The 14,763-nt window shown below is 43.3% G+C and overlaps 2 protein-coding genes and 1 long non-coding RNA gene across 5 annotated transcripts; 2 read left to right on the top strand and 1 right to left on the bottom strand.

The window, feature by feature from the left end:
* The first annotated feature begins 1,474 nt into the window (after window positions 1–1,474).
* On the top strand, window positions 1,475–3,921 carry C1GALT1C1 (C1GALT1 specific chaperone 1). Of its 3 annotated transcripts, XM_057425164.1 has the most exons (3): window positions 2,044–2,090; window positions 2,121–2,207; window positions 2,630–3,921. In XM_057425164.1, exon 3 carries the CDS (start codon window positions 2,635–2,637, stop codon window positions 3,589–3,591), a length of 957 nt encoding a protein of 318 aa, XP_057281147.1. In that variant the 5' UTR covers window positions 2,044–2,090; window positions 2,121–2,207; window positions 2,630–2,634; the 3' UTR covers window positions 3,592–3,921. The 3 variants fall into 3 exon arrangements, with proteins under 3 accessions (XP_057281149.1, XP_057281148.1, XP_057281147.1); XM_057425166.1 differs by lacking the exons at window positions 2,044–2,090; window positions 2,121–2,207 and adding an exon at window positions 1,475–1,590; XM_057425165.1 differs by lacking the exon at window positions 2,121–2,207 and having other exon boundaries at window positions 1,940–2,065.
* A 2,031-nt stretch (window positions 3,922–5,952) lies between these two features.
* Window positions 5,953–13,200, bottom strand: MCTS1 (MCTS1 re-initiation and release factor). The gene is made up of 6 exons (XM_057425154.1): window positions 13,044–13,200; window positions 12,197–12,349; window positions 11,402–11,499; window positions 10,195–10,328; window positions 9,127–9,194; window positions 5,953–7,054 (listed from the first exon to the last, which is right to left on the bottom strand). The coding sequence occupies exons 1-6, from the start codon at window positions 13,052–13,054 to the stop codon at window positions 6,973–6,975; spliced, it is 546 nt and encodes a 181-aa protein (XP_057281137.1). The 5' UTR covers window positions 13,055–13,200; the 3' UTR covers window positions 5,953–6,972.
* Window positions 13,201–13,486: 286 nt separating this feature from the next.
* LOC130607765 (uncharacterized) lies at window positions 13,487–14,124 on the top strand. Its single transcript, XR_008974332.1, has 2 exons — window positions 13,487–13,820; window positions 13,945–14,124. It is a non-coding gene; the product is annotated as an uncharacterized LOC130607765 (long non-coding RNA).
* The last annotated feature ends 639 nt before the right edge of the window (window positions 14,125–14,763 follow it).

Raw genomic sequence — 14,763 nt, 5'->3', positions numbered from 1 at the left:
TCTACGATTCTACAACTATGCTATTTTAGTCCTTTTAATATCACGCAATACAGAAGCCAGGAAAGCCTCTTCGGGTTTGTAACATGCACTACATGTTGCTTAAACTGTTTCTTCACTGATCTGCTGCTGGATAAAGCAATGTGGAAAACATATTAAAGTGACAGTCAAGATGTGTGACATTAGTCATTCTGTCAGAGTCTTGGAAAGAACCTCTCTGAAGTGAAGCAGGAAAACAATTTGTTGAAGCATCAGCCCAAGCAACAAGTCTCAACTCATTCAAAACTCTCCATAGCACACCATCAAGCAACTGCTGAAGACCTGATTGATTGAAGACAATTGATTCTGCAAACAGGAGAAACTTTGAACTGACCTCCAATCTCTGGTATGTAGTAACAACCTGTGTGTTCACCTATTTGTGCCTTAAAAGCAGGCAGGTGGGAAAAGATAGGATGAGCTATGAGCCCTCAGTAACAGAACTACCTGAATGTACAAACTAACAGTCTTTTCCTATCACAGTGTGTAACTGAGGTTTAGTTCCCCCAAATGAAGCCGTTCTGCACATACACCAACCCAACCAAAATAACCATTTTGTAGCATTTTTACCAGAACCACAAGCAATGGTTCCCCAGGGCCAGAACAGGCAATCAGCCCATGTTCTCACAGATCTTTTTTGCCGAAGATAACATTGCTAAGGTTTGACGTTTACAGTACAGCCATGAGCCTAAAAAAACCCTTACCTGAATAACTGAGGCATCTGGGGAACCCAGTTAAGATGCCAGAGAATCCAGAGCAGCCCAGTGGTAAACTGACTTAAATAAAACCCACTAAGTTCATCCAACTGGGGCATATCTTACAATATAGGGAAAACCTATATAGGACAGTGTCTTAACCACAATGTGGGCCTAAGGGTATACTTTGATCAGCTAATAGATAAAACACATAAAAACCTTTTTTTATCCAAGTTGCTTGTGGAAAAGGGAACAAATCACTGTTCAGTGATGCTCCTTCAGATCAGGTTGTCAATTCTACCTTCCTGAGAGATGATGGGTAGAAAGTGATTCTTACATCTTTCAATGTGGAGCTCGGGAATGATTATCACCAAAGCAAAGGAAAAGTTACGTTAGTAGAAAAATTGGCTGAACTCTTTAAAAAAATAAGATAAATACAAGGAAGAAGTTCTTTGGCTGTTCCATCCCTGGCAGTGTTCAAGGCCATGTTGGATGGGCCTTGGAGCAACCTGGTCTAGTGGAAGGTTTCCCTGCCCATGGCAGGGGGCTGCAACTGCATGAGCTTTAAGGTCACTTCCAATACAAACCATTCTGGGATTCTCTATTAACTAATCTTGTGTGTCTGTTGTGTTCTGTGCCGGAGGAAACAACTGAGATGTACCATGCTTCCAGCACAGTGTATTGTATTGATGTGGAAATTGAATATAGGGCAATATCCCATTGCCGTCAGCAGATTCGATCCCGGCAATGGTTTAAGGCGGGTTCTGCCCTTCCTTTGCCATGCTGTCCCCATTCACCTACGCTCTAATTTAAAAGCAGAGAGTTTGTGCTGGAAACTCACACCGCTTCCCCCTTTGGTCAGGTCAACACCTTCCCAGGGCGGCTCAGGTCAGTACAGTGAACACATGTAACGGACCCCGGCACCGCTCCCGCATGGTGCTGCCCGGCGGGACAGCGGGCCGAGACCCCGAGCGGCAGCGCGGCGGGAGCTGCGGCCGGCCCTTCCCCACCACATGGCGGGGCCACCTCAGCGCGGCGTCGAACCCCTGCCTGAAGGCACCGGCCTGAGCGCGCCAAGAGCGGCCGCCACGGTCGCGGCCAGGCAGGGGCAGGGCCGCGAGGACGGCGCGGGGGAAGGGGGGGGGGCAGGCGGGCAGCGGGGATCGATGCGCACCGGGAGAGGGCGGAGGGACCGGCACCGGGACCGCACTCCGAGTTGGCATCCGCACCGCCAGGTGGCGCCTCCGCACCAGCGAGCGCGCGACGCCTAGAAGGGCAGCGCGCGGCGCTTCCGGTGGGGTGGATCTGGTGCCGGTGTCCTGTCACGGGAGGCACCGGTAAGCGCCGGGCGGTCCGGTCCGGTCCGGTCCGGTCCGGTCCGGTCCGGTCCTTGTCACCGGGGGACGCGGGGCACGGGACCGGGACGGGCCCCAGCCACAGCGGCCGTGAGGCTCCGCCGGCGCTCCGGCTGTCTCGGAGGTCTGCGGCGGGCGGGGCGAGGCGCTGTGAGCGGGGTCACGGGGGAAGGGGAGGGAGCGTGGTTGAACGGCGAGGAGCGGGACCGATGGGGTCTGGTTCCGGGAGGGGTCCGCTGGGCAGCGCCGCTGCGCTCGGGCCGTGACGTGGCTGCGGCATGTCGGTGCTCCGGGCGCGGCGGAGCGGGGTGGTCACGGCGGTGGGGCAGGTCCGGTGTACGAGAGCCCAGGGTGGCGTTCTGCAGTGCTGGTAACGGCAGCGAAAGAGACCGGAACTCGTTGGGTTTGCCGCCTCTTTCGCCGGCGGTGTCTGTGACTTAAGGGAACTGCACCCGCGGTTAGAAATGGAAGAACACATTAAAATCGTGAGGGGTCTGCCCTAGTAAAGTTACTGCTGGAAGTTCTCACAGCGTGTCTCCTTTCTAGGAAAAATGATGTCCGAAAGCAGCTCCTTCGTGAAAGGGGTGGTGCTGGGAGGAGCCTTCTGCATGCTGGTCACACTCCTGGGACACATGAAGGTAGGCCACGGGACTAAAGCCCATCGCCACGAGCATCATCACATCCAGGCTCCCAACAAAGAGGATGTCCTAAACCTTTCAGAAGGTGAACGCATGGAGCTTAGTAAAAGTATCCGTGTTTATTGTATCATCCTTGTGAAACCCAAAGATCTGGGGCACTGGGCTGCTGTCAGAGAGACGTGGAGCAAGCACTGCGACAAGGTGGAATTCTACAGCTCAGAAAATGTCAAAGTGTTTGACTCTGTAGCCCTCAACACAAATGACATGTGGGTGATGATGAGAAAAGCTTACAAGATAACATACGAACACTATAAAGATGAATTCAGCTGGTTCTTCCTTGCATACCCAACAACATTTGCTATTATTGAAAACCTCAAATATTTCTTACTGAAAAAAGACCCCTCACAGCCTTTTTATATAGGCCACACTGTGAAATCTGGTGACCTTGAGTATGTAGATGGTGAGGGAGGAATTGTCTTAAGCATTGAATCACTAAGACGATTCTCCCGTATTGTTGAAGACTCTGACAAGTGCCCAGAGCAAGGAGGCATGATTTGGAAGCTTGCTGAGGACAAACAGCTGGCAATCTGCCTGAAGTACACTGGAGTGTTTGCTGAAAATGCAGAAGATTCAGAAGGAAAAGATGTCTTCAACACCAAGTCAGTCAATGCTCTCATTAAGGATGCAATGTCTACTCACCCTCAGCAGGTGGTGGATGGCTGCTGCTCTGATATGGCCATCACCTTCAGTGGTCTGGCCCCAAACCACATGCACGTGATGATGTATGGTGTCTACAGGCTGCGACCTTACGGCCACACGTACAACGATGCACTGGTGTTCTTGCCACCTCCAGGCTCAGACAATGACTGATGTGTCCTCAAAACAGACCTGGAACCACAGAGATGGCTCTTCTCACCACATACGTTTGTACTGACACGTTTCATTTTGTACCTGGTGGTACTGGTGTACAGATTCTTTTTGCACATTGAGGTTTGGTAAAGCTCTTCATTTTAAAAGTGGAAGGAGAACTTTTTTCTAAATCTTTTATACAGAAATGTTTCTGGCTTTTGACACTGCTGGAATGAAATGATAAATAAATAGTTAATGTTTATAATAAAAGGAAATTAAGTTTATAGGGGGGGTTTGTACATGTAAATATTTATTAATGAAAACCCAAATGAAGTTTAGCCTACTGTTATATTTTTTGCAAGACTTTGATTCTTTCAATTCTTCCAGGCATTTCTAGAATGTCTTTATATCTTTCTAGATATACCAGTCTGTACCAAGACATACCAATAAAACTGGCTACAGCTGCAATCTCAAAGACTAATTTTAAGCCATTTCCTTTACACTAAATACACAACAGTTTGAGCTGTGCTGTGTACGCAGCACCTATTTGCTTCGTACACAGCCTCCCAGCCCCATCAGGAATTAGCAGAAAGCAAGCCAACAAGAGATCTGTCAGGAAATTGCAGCAGAAAAATACCAAGTGACCTTTGGACTGCTGGTTTTAAGCAGACAAAAGCGGTGACTATATTTGAATAAGTATTACCATGGTCAAGCAGCCTGTTAGCACAGGAGTAATTGCTCATTTGAAGTTTCATTCCATAGATAAGCATATTAAGAGTAAAGGTTCAGTATTATTTTCAGTCCTGTTAATGGTGCTAATAGCGTTTACAAGGAAGAAGTTAGTTAAATATCAATACAAATATAGACACATTTACAGATTTTTTAAACACCAAGGTGCAGGAAGAACAACATGTGCTTGCACTGCCCCCCTTTCTTTGAATATTAGCAAAACAGGTTACACATGCAACAAGCAACCTGCAGAACTCCTCAGTGGTCTTTGGATTTCTTACTGGTGATTTTGTTTGTGGGTTTGCATTTGTTTGGTTTGGGGCGGGGGGGGGGTGTTTCCATTTGCTTTTTACACAATAGTCAGATTTATCCAAGTTACCAGGTCACACTTTCACACTCCCTTCCAGCCACAGCAAGAAGGGATAAAGAGCACTTCAGTTTATCCCATTTAGAATTCACTGACCCAACCTGGATGTTTCAAGACTTAGATGCAGTACCTTCCTTACCTAGTACATCTAAGACTGTCACAAGCTTTGTTAGTACTACAACATCCATAAAAGACCTGATAAAGAGAATGTTACTTTCCCTTTCTTTAACAAGCCATTTTTAATACTTCAGCCTGTCCTGAGCTGTGAGGGGCAGGTGGGGAAATGACAACTGCATGAAAGCCAAAGAAAACATCCACTTTTTTTTTTAAGCATCAGATCCTTCATTTTTGACAGGAAGGGCAAAACAACTGCTCAGAGCCCCGAACAGGACACCACAGCTCAGCTGTTTCGAAAAGTGCAGCTTATCTCACCTCTTGCACACTCTCAGCTGACACATCAAGGCAAACACATACATGACTGCTGCCAAAGCCTAGAGAAAAATCAGTAGCTTGGGGTTCTATGAAACTGGTATGCAAATTAATTCAAGCATGATTTAACTCATCTTTTCTACAGAATCACTGTTAAAAGCTTAGATCCACAGTTGGGAATACTGACAAAGCAGATGAAGTAAAATTTTTATTTCGGTGTTGTTTCTGATAGTAAAGACCCCACTGCAACACTGGCAGTCATAGGGCAAAACAAGGAAAAAAAAACAGGAATTACCATAAATCCCATTTATCACAGAGTTGAGAAGTACTGTAATACAACAGGAGACAAGACGGAAAGGGAAAAGCAAGCCACAGCACTCAAGACTAGCTTGTTTTAGGCAAAAAAAAAAAAAAAAGGATCCATTGAAGCACTAACAAAAAATGAGTACACATTTACAGCAGTCTTTAAGATGGATAAAAATGTCCATTAGCACTCTGAAGGGAAGGTCTGACCAAACTTTCTTCTGCAGCACTGCTGTTATCATCACCTTAATTTTTGTCTTCCTACATTAATAGTTTCAGATTTAAACAGTCATCTTCACAAGTATGATCTTTCAAATTTCTCCTGTAAAATTACTTACAGTAGCATGTATTAGGAAGCACATTCCTAATGTCGCAACTTGACTTTAGAATCAGACAGATACCACCTCTGCCACTACCTTCTGTAAAGGTCCTAGTGTGGGGAAGCCAACATGCAGAACAGAACTGACACAAGGCAGTTGCATACAAAATTACCTTCTGCCACTATATAAGTGTTAGAATACACCTGAATTATTAATAAATGCTTCCAGAGACAGTTACAAGTGGTAGACCTTAAAGTTTTTTTAGTTTATTAAATGATTCCACAGCACAGGCTGTTTTCCATAGATGTAGCTTTAGGTGTGCAGTCACTGAACAAAGAGTTGGCATATCCAGACAAATACACAGTGCTCTTTAACCCGTTCTGTAGGTGTACATACACGTGGCAGTGTGAACAAGCAGAGATCTCATTTGAAGGTCCACCTGAAGAACTTACTCCTGGCTACACTGATAACTATGTTTTGCTACTGTGCCTTTGTTAAACAGTGATTTTGTTTCTGCTTCTAAAATAAGGCGGCAAACGGGGAGTACAGCATCAGGCACCAGGCTGGCACACACTCCACCTGGAGTATGTCCACATTACTAAGAACACTATAAGGAGATATCAAACAATGTTGGCAGGTAGAAACTTGAATATATATATATACTTCAGATATGAACTAGCATGAAAATTTCTAGTCCACATACCAGTCTTTAATTCATAAATCCTATACAGATAAATGCATATTAAAAAGAGAAAATCCTTATGTAAAATACTGAAATAAATGCTGTTAATAAATTAAGTTAAAAAATAATGACAAAAAAACTGATTCAAGAACCAGGTAGACTAAAAAGATGTTAATCAGAAGAAAAGAACCGAAATGTTTCAGAGGTTTTATAAACTGTATTAAATTACATTTCACATACACTTTGTTACTCTTTTAGAAGAGTATAAAAATGTAAACATTTCTTGCCTTTTTCCTCCTTTTTGTTTGAAATAGTCTACTCACAGTCCATGCAGAATCTTGCCATCACCTATCTTCAGTCACTGAAGATTTGACTTCAAGACAAAAGAACTGTAATAAAAAGAAATCTAGAAAACTATTGTAGCCTAACAGAACTTTTGCATTCACTTGATTTATTTAGCATAGCCACAGAACAAAATAATTTGTACATTCAGTCACATTAAAAATAAGGAATTACAAAGCAGTCCACATTTAATCTAAGTGCATTCCTTTGGAGTAACAGTTCTTTTTGTTTCACTTGTACGTCTTCATATGCCAAAGGCCATCATTTAAATAGTGGATATTTTCGATACCAATCCCTTTGTTGACCTTCTCACTGCAGGGGGAGGGAAAAGGTACAAAAGTATTAGCTAGGTTAAACATTACAGCACTACAAAATACAGTATTTCAAATAGAAGATGCAACACTTATGAACTGGAAGGGCAGAAGCTATCATCCACTGTGTCATAATCTTCAACAGCAGGTAGACAAGAAACAGTATTTGCTATGACATGTACCCACTTTGCTGAATGACACGAGGACAGTATTTGCCTTCCGTGTTTTCTCAACAAACATTCCACGATATTTTTAACTACTTCTTCATGGGAGGCACGTTTCAGACAGCACTTCTGCTACTTATTCTAAGCTTTTCCCTGTGAAAGTAGCAGAGCAGTTTTAAGTGACTCTTCTCCTCCAAGCACAGGAAGTTGTGTAACATGGCTAGCATGTGGAATTTGACAAGTTCTGGCTCCAGGTGCATCAATGACATAATCAAATACAAGTAAGGTGCTTCACTGATGGCTGTGGACATCTACCAACTTAAAAAAGTGTTACAAATATTACATTTAAGTTCCAAGGACTTGCAGCATGCCACAGACGTATCTTTCTACCTCTTTTGAGTCAGGTCATCTTTTAAAGATGATTGGTTTATGTGTCTGAATTGGATTTGTGTTCATCTTTTTTCCAGTACCTTATTCCACAGGAAAAAATCTAGTTTTGTCACCATAAATAAGACAAATCTCTTCATTCTAGGACTGAGACAAGTTTCATTCCCCTGGAGAATATAATTTACTGTATTTAGGCTAAGTGTCCCATTACTTACACAACTTGTCCAAAAGTAATCAGGGAGGAAAATACCACTACGTTAATTGCAACAACACATCATGTACGGTAGTCACACCAAGTGACAAATCATACTATTGCACTATTTCCATACTAACAGGCTGCACAGATCAGTATCATTTCCTCTCCATTTGCTTCTCACAGGAACAGGATATTCAGCTGCAAGGCTGCTGAATTTGAAGTTAGGGTTAGGAATACAGATGATCTTGATTTGCAGCAATCACAGCAGATATAGGACTGGGACAGAAGCAGCTACTCTTTCCACTGCTCCTGGAGACTTCCCAGAGCATTACAAAGAATCCTAAGGAATGTAATTCCTCAACAGCTACAGGAGGTCCAAATCCAGGTTGCTGCAGTCCCACTCTATCCCTGCCCTCTTAACACATTCCCACCTCTTTTCCCAGTGCTCTTAGGACCATAGAGGGACCCAGCACAGATGATGATCCTGCTGCAAATTGTCTCCACATGAAAGAGCAACTTGTTTGCATCAAAATCAGCTTCCTCCCACACACAAGTGCTAGATGGGGCCGGAACCAACAGCAGCCCAAACCTGCAGGTGCAGCTTACAACCTGCTGTGAGGTTATTACAGAACTAAAAGTGGTTCAGCTACTTATGATTTAGCTCTATCCAAACGCTACAAACAATTAACATCCATTACTATTTTCTGTCTCTTTTCCTTCTCAAATACTTTTCAGTTGATGTTTATTCCCTGAACAGGCTTCTGCATTTCACAAGTAGCTCATCTAAGCTGGCAACGACATCAAGCAGGAATCCTGCGTGTGAGCTCAAGGTAAAGAAAAAGAGAAGGTCACAGAGAAAAGCCCAACTGTCAACCAAGTGCCAGCAGAACTTTAGTCTCTGCTGTCCCTGCAGACAAAAAATTATTTTCAACCCCCTCAAATCCAAATTACATCTCTTGCCCAGCCCAGGCAGTAAGTACTCCATACAAGTATTTCTTTGTTCAGCAAGACCTTTGATAAAGTATGATTAGAGAGCAAGAAATACTGACATTCATTGGCAGTACAAATGTTGTGCATCTTAAAAATCCGTATTTACGTGAAAAGAACTATTTTGATTTCAGTCAGTAAACAAATAAGCAGGGAAGCTATTCCCTTCCTCCTGCTCTTTCCCTATTAATCAACACAATGCAATCTTAACAAATTCTGTACTTGAACAACATATGCTGCAACAGCAATGCAGTAGCCTCGACAGTAGTGCTTATATTTCAAACTAGCATAAGAATAATGACATGGGGCAAGTTGTATTTCAATTTTTAACACACTTACATGTCCTCAGCTGACATCTTCATTACTCCCACACATAATGCATGTTGTTTTCCTTCTGCCATTATTGCCTACAAATTACCGCTAAGGAAAACAGACTGGTTTTAAAACTGTTTCAGAAAAGCAGTATGAGGAAACAAATTCCCAAAAGTTTCAAAACCCAGTGTTGAACTTTTAGTAATTCTAGAGCTCCAGCTCTTAAAGGTAAGAAAAACAATGCACTGCATTTAACAATTGAATCACAGTGTGTAGAACAAAGCATGTATTTAGGAACTTCGAACAGCAGTTACAGAAAAGATCTCCCACACTACACTCCTTTGTTCGTAACACTGATGGCCTCATCCTTTCTGAAACAAAACTGTAGGATCATTTTAGATTCCAGAGGAACTGAGACACAAACCTAAAAAGAGCAGAAGTACTGAAATCAGATGCATCTTTTCAAAGCTTAGCAACACTGATGCTAACTACTGATATCTTCCAATAGCATCTAACAACAAAAGCAGCACAGCTTGGTGGTTTTAATGCTGTATGCACTCAGGGTTCCTTTCTCTGTAATATAATGAACAGGAGTGAATTAGCACATTTTCCTCTTTTTACATATGCTAATTTCATCAATCACCTAAGAGTAAGTCCTGACTATAGCAAAGCTGATCATAGACATCTTTCCAAATTCCCTAGGAACAGGAACAAATTCTGTAACTGAAGGAGATACAAGATTAAGAAGGCAGTGGACAAGTTAAACTGTAGCTCATCTGTTTTTACAATTCTGCCTAAACTCAAAGGAGCTCCACTTATCAATTAGATTAGTGGAGCAGCATTCCACCCAATAGCACAATAGGACTAGATATTTGGTTTGGAACATCACAGTAAGTAAAAAAAAAAAAAAAATTAAGGTCAATGTTAACCTTGCCAAGTAATATCTGAACCTCTGCAGCTCTCTTCAGATTACTAGTTATTCCACAAAACACCATTAAAATAAACAGCAGTTCAGATTATGAGCAGCTGAGAACAGAAGAACATAAATTTAACTCATCTCACAGCAAGCAGTAATTCATAGTTAAAGAAGGATACAACAACAGTATCAATGGCAGCAGGGTAAAGTTTTGCTCCAGGAGACGTCAGGCCAGGGCACATTATATTAGCTCCACTTAGTACAAACTTAATGGCACCTTTATCAACCTGCTGATGTGGTAGAATAAATGGGTCTAGGAGGGGAAAGATATAGCATCACAATTAACATGGTAAAATGATAACATGAATAACTCATTATCAAGGCAGTTTAGATGTGGCAATTAGATATGTAATGTGCTAAGAGGGTAAGAAGTTTGCGAAGCAATTACTGAAGGTCCTGTCTGTCTGTGCTGCCCCAAAAGGACACAAGTAATGCTCGCGCAGACCACACCTTCTATCCAAGAACAAAAGGGGATTCCAACACTGAGCCCACGCCTCCTGAGTATTCATACACTGAGTAACAATTTGAACAAGTTCCCCCAGTGAAAACAACCACACAAGAGCCCACATATTAAGAGGTCTTAAAACTAAGGGCTCTTAAACCCCTCAAATTACACAACCATGCCTTTCCATGAAACAGTTCAACATTAACAGGACAAAAAAAGGCAAAGATGGACAAAATTCATGAAAATTGTTGGCTCTCCAAGCCAGCCTTCAAGTGCACACACCTTCATCAAGTATTTCAAATACTGAGATTTGACTGAACAACATTTCTAAGGATACCTACCCTAGTCAAAACCAGAGTAACAGAATAAAGCAGAACAATGAGGACAGCAAGAAAAATAATGCAAGAGTAAATTGTAAAAAGTAAAAATCACGCAACCAGAAATCCTTAAAGGAGACAAGTATATATTACATTATTGAACTCATGAGTAAAGAATTGTACTCTAGTAAGAAGGAAGTGAAAAGGAAGACTTGAAAGAACAAGGACAGGAACTAACAAAAGGAAATTCAGATCTCTGTCCTAGGGAAGCCTCTCTCAAGTTGTTTTTTTGTTTTTTTTCAGAGCGTTGCACAATTTAATTCTTAGATATCAAATTTCAGATTGTTTAACATCCAGCATTACAGCAAATATGAGGAAAACAATCCATACAGGCACCTGAAATAGCAAATCAATACATTACACTTGAGAAAGCATATTGTATCTTTAAGATCTATTCTAGATACATATATAAAATATGTAAGCAGTAAGTTCTTTTTAATTGGGTTCTACAGAAGATCACGCTCTTGCTCCTCTCCCCACCCCTCCTACCCTCAGGAAACTTACATTTGTGAAGCAACCTTAGTGTTGGGTAGAAAATCCCTTCTCTTTGTCTGAAGAACAGCAGCTCCCCGTTCACAGTGAGGATTTCTATATGTTCATGGCTGTAAGGTTAAGAAAAAAATTATTCCAATAGGTGCCTCACCCTTTCAGAGTTTAAATGAAAGATTTCACTTCACAAAGTCTGCTCTCTCTTGGCATCTGAAGACCAAGACAGTCAATTAGCAAGAAAATTTTAAACTTTGTAATGGTTTGTTCTTCAGCACTGGCCCCTGCACACTGCCTGCCCCTTAATAAAGGAAGAAGAAATCTACAGACAAATATTCAGCTCTTCGCTTTGTTTTAAATGCAATAGAGGACAAAGAGAAAGAATCACCAAAGCTACGCTACCTCTATAAAATAAAAAATGAAAGAAAATACTTCAGATAATATATGGAAGCCCAAAGACAGTATGAAAAATACCCAACACACACAGTACTGGAAACTATCCAAACAAGTTCAAGCCTCCATATCCATAAAGCTGAATGCTTTATTCAACAACAGGCTGATTATGTGGAGAGTCCTTAAATAGGTTACACATTCACTACTAGGCAGCGTTTTTGTCTTCATCAAACAATAGTACCTTCAAGAGTGTGATGAGCACATAGAAGCTGTCTGGTTTGGACACAACATATATCATTATCTGTTAAGAAACAACAACTGTTTTTCAAGAATACCAGGTTCATGGACTATACAAAGCAAACATATAAAGGAAGAAACCCCAGCACCTTGGCAGAAACGTTTAAGAGAAAAGAAACTTACCATCTTACTATTTTGACTGGGTCTTTCTTTGGCATGATCTGGTTTAGCCATGGTTCAATAACAGGAAACTGGTCTATCAGTTGATTCTTAATTCCTTTAATAACTGAAGTCTTCAGCTGGATACAGTTTGATACATTCTCCTTTTCATCAAATCTGTCAAGTGAGTGAAAACGTTTCAGAAATGCAGAGTTTACTGCCCAAAAGATGCCATATCTCAGCAAGACTCTTCAGAAGCATTTATAAATTTGCTGAAAAACATTAACAGTATCACATTTGCCCAACCTTCAAACCTAGGATTTCACGAGGCATAAACTATCCCCTGGGAACAGTGGGTTGGGGAAAGGCAGGGGGCCCCCACCCGTAGGCTGTCTTTGTTTGTACACTTTATATGAATCCACAAAACACGGTTTTAGTCTCACAGATTCACCTTAGCACAAAGCATTACTTCATTCAACCCCTACAGCAGACATGGCTGGTAACACAAACACCTCTGGCCCTGTTCACACGTATCTGTAAGAAACCTTCACCACAGGCGCAGAACCGCGCTCTGTACCACCTAGAAGCTCACACAAGTTCATGACTCAGCTCACTGTCTAGGGTTTTGTCTCTTCGCAAGCAAGTGCCCAAACGGTCCAGACCAGCGCCCCCGGAGGCAAAGCTGGCGGCGAAGCAGCGCCTGGTGCCCCAGGGAGGGCCCAGCAACCGGCAGGGAGAGAGGCCGGCCGCTCCAGTCCCAGCCCCCGAGCAAGGCCCGGCCAGGCCGAGTCCTGGTACTGAGGGGGCTGACGAGCCCATCCTGACCCTCCCCTTCCCCTCACCCCTCCCGCCGACCCGCAGACCCACTCACTTCTTGAACATCCTGGGGGCGGTGGGCGCCGGGCGGGCGAGGCGGGCGGGTGCCTGGGGCCGGCGGGCGGGCACCCACAGCCTCCACGCTCCCTCACACGAGGTTCCCAGCCCTCCCCTCCGCGCCAGCCGGAAGCGCAGTCCGCTTTACGGCCTGTCGCGCTGCTCCATGACAACGGAAAGCACGCAGCATCGCTGGTGTTGATGGGGACTACAATTCCCAGCGGACAGCACGGCACCCCGGCGCATGCGCACTGCGCGCCCCAGGTCCCCTTCTCTTCCCGAGCGCTCGACAGCGACCACCACACGTGGGCTCTACCGAACCGCCTGCGGGGCTTCCCGTTAGTTACGCGCTGTTTTCCCAGGTAACACATCCGTTTGCATTGAAAAAATCCTTTGGAAGCGCTAATAGCTGCTAACAGCGTTTAAACACAATGTATGTTTAACAGGACGAAACGCGGCCACCTTCAAACTAGCAGAGCAGAAGCCACCCTCCTCCTCCACCCAGCTCAGAACGGGACATGAGATCCTGCTGACAGCGCTTGGGATAAAATACCCAACAAGGCATTTATTGTAACAGAGAAAGGACTGGAGCCAGGCGGGAACCAGTAACAGGAAGGGAAGGTGCTGAAGAAACCTGTCTCGCAGTGAAGATTTCAGCTGCCAGCCAGAGAGATGGGGTCTGGTGAAGATGACTGCGCTACATGGCGGTTATTTGAATCAAATAAGGTTTTGGTTGGTGATGGCTGCAGGAACTGTGAATCACCAGCAGACAAAGGTGGACAGAGGGCACTTACCATACTCCCTCTTGAGTCTCAAGAGCAGACATGCGTGTTTGTGTTCTTCAGGCAGGTACCTACTGTATAAGCACATGTAGAAGCAACCGCCTTGTTTCTTTTCAGAGTAATGGAAATGTTTCCTCTAGCATGAAGAGAAGGGAGAGGATGTAAAAGACCTCAGCATTTATGCTAAGCACCAAGTTCTTTTTTCTATAAAAAACAATAAGCTTTGATACTATAACAAATAATTAAAACCTAGTATTTAAAGAGTTATGTCGGTCAAATAAAGTAAAACCAAGCCTTCGTATGTGGTATCATTTATTCAAATAGTGAAATACACAGTCAGGAACACACTTAACTGGCATTTAACTCGTGGATGCCACCTCCACCTATTTTGTAGCATCACTAAAAATACTGAGCTATAATCAGGAATTCAGTTTTAACTGGAACACGGCATCATTGCTCATGCCCAGATTAGAAAGCGGGAACAGGAGTTTGTCACACTGACAAACCACTCCACACTGGTTTTGTGCTTCTCAGAATAACTTCTATGAAATAATAGTTTGCCAAGTAAAGAATCCTTGCAGGTGTGCTCCCATTTTTAAAGCTGTAGTGAAGTATTCATCACATTCCCATCTTGAGTGTTACAAGGTAAGCTTTTACCCTTAGGGACTCCTAATGAATATGGCACAGCTCACTGAAGAAAAAACACCTGAACCACAGCATAAAACAGCAACATTACTTCCTAATTTTCAGGAAGCTCTTTTCTCTGTTCTGCTACCTTAAAGCACTTGGACCACTGGCTCCTCCAGGACTGAGTTAACTTAGCTACATGTTCTTGCTTGGGCTAATTTACGACCTTGAGAGGCTCCTTGAGTTGTTTCCTTTTGCAACCTATTTCTCAGGCCTTATCAACAGGAGGAAGCCTACATTGTTTTGAGA

The sequence above is a fragment of the Pezoporus wallicus genome, unplaced genomic scaffold (assembly GCF_028554395.1).
Source record: "Pezoporus wallicus isolate ANWC-B61680 ecotype Strahan unplaced genomic scaffold, APGP_CSIRO_Pwel_v1 scaffold_6445, whole genome shotgun sequence".
NCBI lineage: Eukaryota > Metazoa > Chordata > Aves > Psittaciformes > Psittacidae > Pezoporus > Pezoporus wallicus.
This window is presented reverse-complemented; position numbering and strand designations above follow the sequence as displayed.

Bases quoted from the DNA above. Each gene is read 5' to 3' on its own strand.
- C1GALT1C1 (XM_057425166.1), top strand. From the start codon at position 2,635: ATGATGTCCGAAAGCAGCTCCTTCGTGAAAGGGGTGGTGCTGGGAGGA.
- MCTS1 (XM_057425154.1), bottom strand. The intron at 11,500-12,196 runs GTAAGTTTCTTT...TTAACCTTACAG, and splicing joins CCAGTCAAAATAGTAAGATG to CCATGAACATATAGAAATCC. The intron at 9,195-10,194 runs GTATCCTTCTTT...GGTAATTTGTAG, and splicing joins CTGCCATTGATACTGTTGTT to GCAATAATGGCAGAAGGAAA.